At 30.7% G+C, this 13318-nt stretch overlaps 1 protein-coding gene across 1 annotated transcript; it reads left to right on the top strand.

Annotated features, from left to right (window-relative positions):
- Nucleotides 1-9787: 9787 nt before the first annotated feature.
- LOC110613294 (lysosomal Pro-X carboxypeptidase) lies at nt 9788-12684 on the top strand. Its single transcript, XM_021754345.2, has 9 exons — nt 9788-10253; nt 10415-10601; nt 10891-11024; nt 11104-11216; nt 11433-11682; nt 11762-11914; nt 12030-12109; nt 12216-12265; nt 12384-12684. The coding sequence occupies exons 1-9, from the start codon at nt 9843-9845 to the stop codon at nt 12542-12544; spliced, it is 1539 nt and encodes a 512-aa protein (XP_021610037.1). The 5' UTR covers nt 9788-9842; the 3' UTR covers nt 12545-12684.
- Nucleotides 12685-13318: the final 634 nt, after the last annotated feature.

Below are 13318 nucleotides of genomic sequence, written 5' to 3'. Positions count from 1 at the left end.
CCTATAGCTAGAGTAGTGCCATCACTAGGTAGGGCTAGGCTCTTTCACTACTAGAGTAAGTGGCCTTAGGGAATGTGCTAGCATAATTCTAAACTGCTAATAACTGAATCATAGAAAACTCAAATAAATAAACGGACGTATTCAGAATTAAAGTAGACAGTGTGATTAGCGAGTCGGGAACGAAACACTTTCGGGAGGTGCTTGTTTAAATCCGTTATGCTAGCTTAAGTGAAAAGGATTTCTAAAGGCTAAAAGCATATTTTAGTAGGTCAATCTATGATTATTGAAAGTTTAAAAACTAAATTGAAACATGGTAAAGAGTTAGTAGGTTAAAGTGTAAATATGAAAAGTTAAAACATAAAAGTCAAATTTTACTTTCCATGTGTCACCTAACTAAGGAAAGGAGAAATGAAAAAGCAAATTAAAAAAAAAGAAAAAGGGATTTTCTTCTTTCTTCCTCCACCATTGCCGTAGCTCACCATTGAAAAACCAAAGCTTTGTTTTGTCTTCCTTCCACCAAAGCCAAGCCAAATCTCACCAAAACAACTTCTTCCTTTAACCAAAATGTACCCTAAGATCAAGAGCTAAAGGAACAGCCATATATTGAAAGGATTGGAGAAGAAAAGTTGAGGATTTCATATACACCAAGCTTGTAAATCAAAGGTGAGCTTAGAAGTGTGTAGGAAATGGCATCTTTTCATTTATTCATGCATGAATTTGAATTATAAAGCTTTAATTTATAGTTTATTCAATCCTTCCCTAAGATATAAATTGACCTAGGTGAAGGAACATCAAAGGGAAAGGAGATAGCTAGAGAGTAGAAATGGAAAAAGGAAAGAGGAATTAAAGAAAAGTTTGGTGTTTCTTTGATTTTCTGTTTTCCTTGAATTTTCACATGGACATATGAAGTTGGAGATTGATTTTACTTGCTGGAAATGTTGCTTTGATCATAGAAATATGGTATATGTATGTTAAAATGGTGTTTGAAAGACTTAGAGTAAATTGACCTAGGTGAAGGAACATCAAAGGGAAAGGAGATAGCTAGAGAGTAGAAATGGAAAAAGGAAAGAGGAATTAAAGAAAAGTTTGGTGTTTCTTTGATTTTCTGTTTTCCTTGAATTTTCACATGGACATATGAAGTTGGAGATTGATTTTACTTGCTGGAAATGTTGCTTTGATCATAGAAATATGGTATATGTATGTTAAAATGGTGTTTGAAAGACTTAGAGTAAAGAAACTTAATATGAGAGCTTAAAGTGCAAATCTGGCAGAATAGGTTTTAACAGGGCAGCTTGTATTAACAAGTTCATAACTTATTGTGTTTTTATTGAAATTAGTCCTAAGATATACCAAATGAAAGCTAAGACAAAGAGCTAAAACTTTCATGAATTGACCAAATTTGAAATTTGTATGTAAGATGATGAAAATTTCAAGTGAACCTAAACTGGACACAGTGGTAGTGCATCCGGAACAGAGTCTATTGATGATACCATAACTAATTTTGTACTCAGTGAAATTTGTTAAGACCAGTGCCAATTGAATCTTAAGAAGTATACGTAAAACTTTGTAGAAGACACTTAAGCTTAAATTTGTATGAAAATGCATGAATATTATATGTTTTGTGATACTATAAACAGGTACCAATACTGGACTAATTAAGACCTGATTGAGCAGCTTATAAAGAAAAATTCATAACTTAAGATAGGATGATCAGAATTGCATGAACCATACCTTGTTGGAAAGATAAGACATCAATGTACATTTCTTATGAAGAAACTGAAGTTAAATTGTAACTCTAAACTACTTGAAAAGTTGATGCAATATATGACAGATAAGATTGATACTTAATTTTGTGAACTTATTGGTGAATGTTAACATGTTTGCATCTACGAGTTTGTAATTGTTTACTTGATTATCTATTTATGCGAGCTTGTTTGTTTTATTATGTTATTTGTTGTTATCACCCACTGAGCATTAGCTCAGCGTGTTGGTTATTACCTCACGCAGGTTGTAGATAAAGTAGATACGCAAAGTTCATCAGAGGTCTACATCAGATATCAAGGCCATTATCATAGCTGGTAGTTTTGAGTCTCTGAGTCATAGTACAGTTATATTTTGGCATGTACATATTTAATCGAGTGAGTTGTAAAGATTATGTAAATCAAGGACTAGTAAGATATCAAAAGTGGCATAGTTTGTGACATTCCTTGCTCTGTCTACTCTTTGATAGGGTAAGGGGTGTTACAAGCAGTATGATAGAATTCTGTTCAAAACGAACGTTATTGCAAGAGGCTGGAACCTATACGAAACTGGCTATTGATGAAGTAGATGATTGGACATCAGTTCTTGCCTAGTGATCACTTAGATTTTGTATAACCGATATCATGATTGTATTCAAGGGATTCGAAGGGCAGATGACTATACAGAGGAGTTTGTGCGGTTGCAAGCGAGGTGTAATAACTATGAGAATGAAGCCCAGCAGGTTACTCATTATCAGAGGAGACTGAATCACGAAATTCATTGTATGATGGAGTAGCTGCGATTTTCACTTTAGCAGATGCCATTGACATAGTGAAAAGAGCAGAGGAACGTGTTGAATGACAGCCTCAATATCAGTCTAATCAGAATTTTAATTACAAAAATTATAGTTCAATAGGAACTTAGCAATATAGAGGTAATTATAGTGGACATTCTTATAGGGCTATAAATTCTAGTAATCATCAAAATACTGTGGAAGAAAGAAGAGACAGTAAGGGACAGACAATCATTAATACAACAGACAAAGGAGGCAAAATCAATCCTTATCAGAAATCAACCGGAAACATATGTTATCGCTGCAAGCAATCTGAACATCGATCGAATAATCATTCAGAATGCAAGGGAGTTAATAATGATTGTTGACAGGTTAATGTGGTTGAGGAGGTGATTGAATCTGAGAAGGAAGTGAATGAAGATGATGGGTCTATTGCTGGTTCTGAAGATGGGGAGATTATTTATATGGTGAAGAAAAATTTATGTTCAACGAAATAGGAGGATGGAATGCAAATGAGGAAGATTTTTTAGGCAAATTGTCAAGCGGGAGAAGCAATTTGCAGGCTAATTATAGATAGTTGCAATTGTGAGAATCTGATAGCTAAGCAATTGATGGAGAAACTGTAGTTGCCTACACAGTGTCACCATTCACCATACAAAGTTGGATGGATTAAGGAAGGTCCGACAATTGAAGTCAATAAAATCTATAGTATGCCTATTTCTATTGGTAAATCTTACATTGAATATGTTAATTATGATGTTATAAATATGCATTGTTGTGAAATTTTGTTAGGTTGTTCTTGGTAGTTTGATGTTGATGCATTGCATAAAAGGAAGGAGAATTTATACATGTTTACATAAAATCTGAAGAATATGACTATTTTGCCTTCTGGTTCTGCAAAATATTTTAAAGTGGAAGGGAAAACTGTTGTTGATGTCTCTACGGAAGTGCAAAGGTTATCAAGCGCATTTTAGAAATCTGGAAGCACACTAGCTTTATTGGTGAGAACAAAAGGAGAAGTGAAGAATGTACTATCTTCACCACCATCCGTCAAAGAGTTGTTGGAGGAGTTTCCTAGGGTAGTGGAGGAACCTTCAAAACTTTGATCTTTGCGAGATATTCAACATCAGATTGATCTCATTTCTGGATTCAAATTACTGAATCTACCTCATTACAAGATGAACCCAAAGGAGAGCGAAATCATTTAAGAACAGATTGAAGAGTTATTGAAGAAGGGGCACATTCCGAAGAGCATTAGCCCTTGCGGAGTCCCTACCTTATTAGTTTCAAAAATAGATGAAACTTGAAGAATGTGTGTAGATAGCAGAGCCATCAATAGGATTACAATTCAATATCAATTTTCTATTCCTCGCCTAGATGACATGCTGGATCAGTTATCAGGGTCTAAAATCTTTTATAAAATTGACCTTAAAAGTGGCTATCACCAAGTTCGCATTAAGGAGGGAGATGAATGGAAGACAACCTTTAAAACTACGAAAGGCTTGTACGAGTGGCTGGTTATGCCGTTTGGTTTGACAAATGCACCTAGCACGTTAATGCGACTTATGAAACAGGTTCTATATCCTTTCTTATGCAAATTCATGGTTGTTTATTTTGATGACGTCTTGATTTTTAGTCGCAGCGAAGAAAAATATTTACAGTACCTCCGTCAAGTCATGACAATCTTGTAAGAAAATGAGATGGTTATTAATTTAAAAAAATGCATCTATATGATGGAGCATGTTCTGTTTCTTGGATTTGTTGTTAGTGCAAAAGGGATACATATTGATAAGAAGAAGGTAAAAACAATGTAGAACTAGCCCATTTCTAAAAATATTTCAGAAGTCCATAGCTTTCATGGACTTGCTACATTCTATCGGCAGTTTATCAGAAATTTCCGCAGTATCGTTGTTCCTATCAAAGATTGTTTGAAGAAAGAGAGTGCAGAAATTTACTTGGACTAACTTCTGCCAACAAAAGCTTTGAGGAGATTAAAAATAAGATTATTTTTGCTCATATTATTGCTCTACTTGATTTTGATAAACTATCTGAGGTTGAATGTGATGTTTCTAGAGTTGGGATTGGCGGTGTGTATCATAGTCTAATAGGCCTATTGCCTTCTTTAGTGAGAAATTAAATAATGTTAGAAAGAAGTGGTTTACTTATGAGCAGGAATTATATGCAGTGTTTTGGCCTTTAAAACTTGGAAACAATATCTGATGGGGTAGGAGTTCAATATTCATATAGATCATCAATTTTTTATTCACTTTAAAACTCAAAAATATGTAAATAAGATGCATGCTCGATGGACAACTTATTTTGGAACTTTCCATTATGTCATAAAATATAAAGTTGCTATAGTAATAAGGTAGTAGACGCTTTGAGTAAGAGGGTTGTTTTATTGATTATAGTTAGTCAAGAGGTCATGGATTTTGAATTTTTGAAGGATTTGTATGCTGCAGATAATGATTTTACTAATATATGGGCGAAGGTCTAGACTCGTCAGCATGCTGATGAGTTCTTGATACATGATAAATTTCTTTTTAAGGAGAACAGACTATGCATTCCTCGTTCTTCTTTGCAGGAAAAATTGATTTGAGAGGTCCATAATGGAGGTTTGAGTGGTCATTTGCGGCACGACAAGACTATTGCTGGTTTAGAGGAGTGTTTTTATTGGCCACAATTAAAAAATGATACAGGTCGGATGGTACAGAGGTGCCCAGTTTGTCAAACTCAAAAGGGTCTTCCCAGAATATGGAAGCATATACTCCCTTACCTATTCTAAAATATCTTTCGGAGGACTTGACTATGGATTTTGTTCTTAGTCTTCTACGTACTCAACGTAGATCAGATTCCATTTTTATTGTCGTTGTTAGATTCTCTAAAATAACGCATTTCATTCCTTGCAAGAAAACTAATGATGCTTCTCATATTGTAAAACTGTTTTTTCAGGAGGTTGTTCGTTTATATGGTATTTCTAAAACCATTACTTCTGACATAAATGTGAAGTTTCTAGCTCACTTTTGGGTGACTTTATAGAATCGTTTTAGGACTGAACTTCGATATAGAATTGCTGCTCATCCTTAAACTGATGGCCAAACTGAAGTAGTGAACTGCACTCTTAGCAATCTTTTGCGTTGCATATGCAGTGATAAGAAAACTGCTTGGGATCTTGCTATTACCCAAATAGAATTTGCTTACAATAATTTTATCCATAAATCTATAAAGATGTCACCTTTTGTAGTTGTGTATAGAAAAATTTCAACACATACAGTTAACCTTATTACCCTTCCTACAGGTTTTCATAACAGTATTGCAACAAACAGTTTGGCAAATCAGTATGTGGATGTTTTCAAATAGGTACAACAATATCTTACAAAAGCCAATGACAAGTATAAAGCTGCAGTTGATAAACATAGATGTTTCAAGTGCTTCAATGTCGGTGATAAGATATGATATATCTGTATAAGAAACGTGATGAAAGACAGAAAAAGTTTGACCCAAATAAAATTGGTCTATTTTGGATTAATCAGAAGATTAATGACAATACATATGTTCTTAACCTCCCAAGTTATATGAAAATTTCCAAGACATTTAACGTGACAAATTTATTTCAGTACTATCCTGCTAATGACAACTTGAGATTGAGTTCTTTACAAATAAAAGAGAATGATGCAGAGTAATTAGCTTTAGATTCTTATGTTAGACTTGGACCAGACTTAATTTTTGTTGTCGACGACCATTAGAAGCCCATAATCGTTTTTCAAAAAGAAAATTTCAAGACACACAACTTTTAGAAATGTGACGAAGGCAAATCTGTCACAAAATTCGAGATAAAAATTTCATTGTTTAGATGTCAATTTTATAATTTTATTATTTTTTTAGATTTTTACATATTAAGAAAGTTCTATTTCTTAGTTAAATTCTCTCATACCAAATAAGACTAAATTATCTCTAATGGTAAACTTTAACTAGACTTAAAATGATTCCTAATCAATTCTATTATATATATAATAACTCTTACATAAACTAAATTCATAATAAATTTAAATAAAAAAACCCATAAATTTCACAATTCGAAAAATTACTATTTAACTCCTATAGTATAAGAAAATTTATTAGTCAATCTCTCAATTTTGAAAAATATATTAAAATATCCTTGACGTTTTAAAATTTTATTAATTAGTCTCTCTATTAATTTTACCATTAAGTATTTTACTATTTAATTCCTATAATTTTAAAAAAATTTATTAATTGATATCTTAAATTTTTAAAAAAATTTTTAAGGACATTTTAAATTTTTTTATAATATTTAACGGTTAAAATTAATGAATAAATTAATTTATAGATTTTTTAAAAATGTAAAAAATATTTTAATATATTTTTAAAAAAAATAATTAATAATTTTTTTTATATTAGAAGGACTAACGAATAATTTTCTCAATTTTATTATGCCTTTGTCCGTTGAATTGTTTAATTGATAATTAGTTGATGTATACCTAACCGTGAGTCACGTTAGACTCAGGCTATATCCAAATCCACCTAATTTGAATAAGACAAAACTGTTGTATTTAGTTTTGGATAAACTAAGTTTTTCTTTTATTAAAAAAAATTTTTTTAATTCAACAAGAAAATAAAAATTTAGGAACACAAATTTATCGTTAGACTTAATCAAAATCGAATTGAATAATGACAAAATTTAATTCAAGATCAAACCTAAAATCAAGGATACCCTAAAATTTGATTTCAGCCTCCTAAACAAATCCAGAATGAATCCATTTAAATGGACTCAATTTATGCAATGGGAATTCAAAATAATTTGTGATTTATAAATACATAAGTCATAACCTCAAAAACCCTAAATATTTAAAAATAAAAACAATTTTTTTATGGATAATAATAAATTAAAATTTTATTTATAAAAATATATATATTAGATTTATGGAGCAACTTTAACCAAATAAAAGAGAAAGAAAGATAAAAGAGAGAGCATTATCCTAATAGAAAGCAAAGGAAAAATGATGAAGGGGAGTCGAAGCCAGCCCTCCGCATATAGATGAAAGAGATGGAGAGGTGGTTTCATTCAAATCGTGGGCACTAATTTATAATCATTATTTGCTTTTCTTTTCCAACTTTCTACTGTATCAAGATAATGGCTTCATGGGTTTCACATTGCTCTGTTTTTTCCCAACCACACCTCTCTCTAAAAGTGAAAATTAATAAAAAAAAAATTCATATGATACTAACTCTTTCATAAATATATTTTTTTAAAAAAATATTATTAATATTGAAAAATTAATACTTTGATGACTTAATGAAAATCCATTTCACATTGGGACAACTATTTTTGCTTATTACTGTACAGCCCCTTTGTTGACTTTCTTTTTCTTTTTCTACCTGAGCAGTGCCATCCACTACAATGGAGAAACAATGAGAGAAGTGTTTCTTTGTAATCATGCATATCCCCCTTATTGTGACATTATAGAGAGTTTGGCAATAAAAATATATTCGATTCGATTCGAATTTTTTTCTTTTAATTATATTTAAATCGATATTTTTCGAATTATATATCTATTTGATTTAATCATTTTAAAAATTTAATTGAGGGAAAGTATTTTTTTTTAATTAAAAGAAAAATTAAGTATTTTTATAAAAAATTATTTCTGAAATTGTTTTTTAGATGTTTATTATTGTGATAAAATTAGGTTTTATATATTTTTACCAGAAGTAAACTCCAAGAAATTACAGGTTTAAAATGGAAAAGCAATATAGATAAAATTAGGTCTCCATTAAGGTGAGTGGGAATATTATAAATTTGGATATTAATATTAAAAAATTAATTACTATGATTATAAGATTAATGTGCTGGCCATTGAAGTTGCATCTTATCTCAATCTTTTAATTTATAAAAATAGAATTAATGATTTATTAAAAAGCCAATGAAATGATCTGAGGGTTGTTGATCTTTTTACCTTATATTTCCTCTTAAGTTTAATCTGATTTGGTTTCCACCTCAAATTCCATTACACCAACCCAAAGATTTTTAAGATTTATGAGCAATAAGAATATTAGTGGATACCCTGCTTATTTATGAAATTAATATATCAATAAATTATTTTCTTCAACCAATTATTATTATTATTATTATTATTCAATTTTTAATTTACAAATAAATATAAAGTTTGTTTCTTGCACTCACATATTTAATATAATAGTAAATATATTTTCTGAAATTTTAAATTTTATTTTTCATTTCAAAAGAAAAATTTGATGCTAAAGTTGATATTAATTAAATCAAATAAACAGTTTCACACTAAAAATGAAATGATTGAATTAAATTTGTAAATTTAAAGAAAATAATTTTTTTGTGATGAAGAATATTTTATTTGAAATATGTTTATGTAATGGGCTTATGTAATCATCACTTGCGTCATGAATTATTTGGATGTGAATCTACTTATACCAACCATTTAGCTAAAGGGCTACCATCTCTTTTCAATCCTAGTAATGTGTCTAAGTCTTTGTTAATATGATAAAAAGGGCAGTACCATTTTGACCACTTTAAAATGATACTCAATAAATATTGAAATGAATGATTTGGTATTATTTTTTATAAATAGACTGATAATTCGATTTTTATAAATAAAATAATACCCATAAAAAACGTCCAAATAAAATAATTTTATTCAACTTGATGTTGGTTTATAATAATTATGTAAGATTGTGGGGAGAGAAATGTGTCATCTCTTTTTATTTATTTTCTTTTATCTAATAGTGACGCGTAACGGCTTCTCTGCTACAGTGCCACCTGTCTACCTGTCTCGATCACGCAGGTCCGTACGTACGAAAGCGTCAGGTCCGTACGTACGAAAGCGTCAGACATACTCTTTACGCCAAGCGGCTATTTAATTCCCCCGACGCGCGTGGAAACAGGGCTGCGAAATGACTGGACTTACTGTCCCTCCCAGGTCACGTCACCAGACTAAGCCAATAATGGATGGACTTGGGTTTGTGAGTGATTCAGTTTGCTCTGTGGGTCTGAATTGAGACCGAAAATGTTGGTCCGGATTGTCAGGGAGACTTCATGAGTTTTTTTAAATTCGGCCTCATACTCAGATGGTGGAACCCAGCGGTCATCACAACTAAACGGAATACCCATTTCTCAATAACCCAATGACATGACCTCACTGCCATTGCTAATATTCTTCTATAAATAGGTCTAAGTGAGAGCTCACAATTTCCAAGCTCAAACTACAAGCACAAGAGCTAGCTAGCCACACCAACTATTCAGCCAATAAACCTCAAGACCATGCACATTCTCAGATACCCTTTTCATCAATTTCTCTCAATATTGCTACTAATTCTCTCACTTCATGCCTCTGCAGTTCAATCTAAGATCTCAAGGCTTAGGGCACTCAGGAAACATAGCAGAGGTAATGACCTACCTCAAAGCAGCATGAGCTCAGAATCTGCAGCTTCAAGTGATTTTGTGACATTTTATTACTCACAAACACTTGACCACTTCAACTATAAGCCTGAAAGCTATACCACTTTCAAGCAAAGATATGTGATGAATTTTAAGTATTGGGGTGGCCCAAATACAAGTGCACCCATCTTTGTATTCTTTGGTGCAGAAGAGAATATTGATGATGATCTTCATGCCATTGGTTTCCTCACTGATAATGCTCCTCGTTTCAAGGCTCTCCTTCTTTATATTGAGGTAAACATTTAATAAAAAAAATGAATATAGGTATTTATTTTTTGATATATATAATTCGATTAAATTGAATTTATCCATGCAGATATATTAATAGAAAAATGAATATATTAATTAATATATATTATGGGTTTTTAATTATAGATATTAATGAATTTTGACAGCATCGTTATTATGGAAAATCTGTACCATTTGGATCGAGTAAAGAAGCATTAAGAAATGCTAGTTCTCTTGGTTATTTCAACTCAGCTCAAGCCATAGCAGATTATGCTGCTGTTATCATGCATGTCAAGAAAAAATATTCTGCAAATACTTCTCCTGTTATTGTCATTGGTGGATCCTATGGTGGAAGTAAGTGATCGATCATTCTTTCATTCTTTTATATATTTCCTCCATCCACTTTAACTTTTTATAAATTATTTTATTTAAAATTATCTGCCAAATGAGTTTCCAAGCTAGTAGCAGCCTGCAGGTTAGCAAATGAGTGCAATGTCTTCATTGCTCTATTCCTAGGGCTGGCTTTATTTTATAAGCATATATACCTAGGGCTTTAGAGATGAATAGTTTAATTAATAATATGATAAGCAAAAAAAAAAAATTAATACTTGTGACGTCAGCTTATTTTGATGAGGTGGTGCAGTGTTAGCTTCATGGTTTAGATTAAAATATCCACATGTTGCTCTTGGTGCTTTGGCTTCGTCAGCTCCAATTCTCTACTTTGATGATATTGCTCCACGTAATGGTTACTATTCCATTGTCACCAAGGATTTTAAAGTAAGACAGACCATCTTTATTACTTAATTTCTTTTGGATTATAATTAATTAATTTATTAATTCAAATAATTAATTACAGGAAACTAGTGAGAGTTGCTACAATACCATACGCAAATCCTGGGCAGAAATTGAAAGAGTAGCTTCCAAGCCTAATGGTCTTTCAATGCTCAGCAAGAAATTCAAGACTTGCTCGTAAACATCAATCTTGAAATTCAATACCAAACATCCATGCTTCTAAAATTGTCTGGAAGAATATAAAAGAAAATAATAATAATAATAATAATAATAATAATAATTAATATTGAATTTTCTTCTGAAAGAAAATAAAAGAATCATGCATGATATATTATAATTAAAAAGTTTTGGATCTAATATTTGTTAATTTATGGTGTTGCTTTGTTGGGTTAGACCATTGAAGAGGACTTTTGAGCTGAAAGACTACTTGGACTCAATATATTGTGAAGCAGCTCAGTATAATGAACCACCAAACTATCCAGTAAGTGTTGTGTGTGGAGGAATAGATGCAGCACCCAAAGGAAGTGACATTCTCAGCAAAATTTTTGGTGGAGTTGTTGCTTTCATGGGAGACAAGCCTTGCTATGACATGGATGAATTTTATGACCCTTCTCAAGATACATCCATTGCATGGAGATGGCAGGTTTAATTAATTATCTTCATTGTGTTCACCTAAAAATTTTCTATATCCATAAACATTTTGTGTATGTATGTATGTGCAGACATGTAGTGAGTTGGTGATGCCCATAGGGCATGATAGAAACACAATGTTTCCACCAGCACCATTCAATTTGAAAAGCTACATAAAGGAGTGTAAGACCTTGTTTGGTGTCCTACCTCAGCCTCACTGGGTCACTACTTATTATGGAGGCCATGTATGTACATAATATTTTATAATTAACTGCTTAATTTAAAACTCTTTATTATTATTATTATTATATTAAAAAAAAAGAGGATGATGATGATGATGACATTCAACAACAATGGCAGGATTTGAAATTGATTCTTCATAGATTTGCTAGTAATATCATCTTCTCCAATGGTCTCAGGGATCCTTATAGCAGTGGCGGGTAATTAAATAATTAAATAATTAAATTATCAATTATACTAATTACCCATTTATTTTTATTGAATTTTTTTTTTAAATATGTGATTTCTTTTTTTTTATTATTGCAGAGTGTTGGAGAGCATATCAGATAGTATTGTTGCCCTTACTACAGTTAATGGTATGAATATTTTTTATTAATTAATTTTTTTAAATATTTCAAACGTGGGTACTTAACCATAAATATTTTTTAAAAAAATAATAATTAAATACTAAAAAGTGGATGATCATGTTTGCAGGATCTCATTGCTTAGACATACAAGGAGAGAGGCCAAGTGATCCACACTGGTTGGTGATGCAAAGAAAATCAGAGGTAGAAATAATCAAAGCCTGGATTTCCAAATACTATACTGATCTTGCTGAGCTCAGAGATGGAACTACAACTCCAAGCTACTTCTAGCTGTTATTGGGACACGTCACCCATTAAGTGCCACGTTTATCATGTTATTGTCGGCCATTAAAGGCATTATATCTAATACCAGTAGCTTCTTAAGTCAATTAAATTAATAATAAATTATATAAAAAAAATTTACTATTTAATTTTTTTATTATATTAAAACTCAATTTCATCCTTTTATTTATTAAGGAAATTTAATTTAGCCCATAATGAAAATAGTTCATATTAAATTTTGTATACATATAAGAGTACATTTAGCATTTAGCCGATATAAAATTAATATTAATTCTACTACACCACATGAATTGAATACTAAAAAATAGTATATGTTTTTACTAAAATAATTTAAAATAATATAATTGATATAATAAAAAACTAAATTTTATTTAATTTTTTAATACAATGTCAAATTTTATTTTTTAATATATATTCTATATAGATAGGGATGAGTATTCGATCAGTTCGGTTTAAAATTAAATCGAATCGAATAAATTAAAAATTAAAATTTTAGTATTTATGAAAATCAAACCGAATCTATTTTGATTTAAAAAAATTGAATCGAACTGAATCAGTGTGATTCGATTCGATTAGATTCAATTTAATTTGATTGATTTAAATTTTTAATAAAAAAAAATTATTTTTTACACCTTATTTTTAATATTTTAAATTTAATTAAAATATTTTAACTTTAATATGATCTAATCTCTATATTATTAAAAATAATATATTATTATCACTAATCGGTTCGGTTTGATTTTTTTAATTTTTTTTATTAAA

The sequence above is a fragment of the Manihot esculenta genome, chromosome 4 (assembly GCF_001659605.2).
Source record: "Manihot esculenta cultivar AM560-2 chromosome 4, M.esculenta_v8, whole genome shotgun sequence".
In the NCBI taxonomy this organism is placed as follows: Eukaryota; Viridiplantae; Streptophyta; class Magnoliopsida; order Malpighiales; family Euphorbiaceae; genus Manihot; species Manihot esculenta.
The sequence above is the reverse complement of the archived record's forward strand: the minus strand, read 5'-3'. Positions and strand labels throughout refer to the sequence as shown.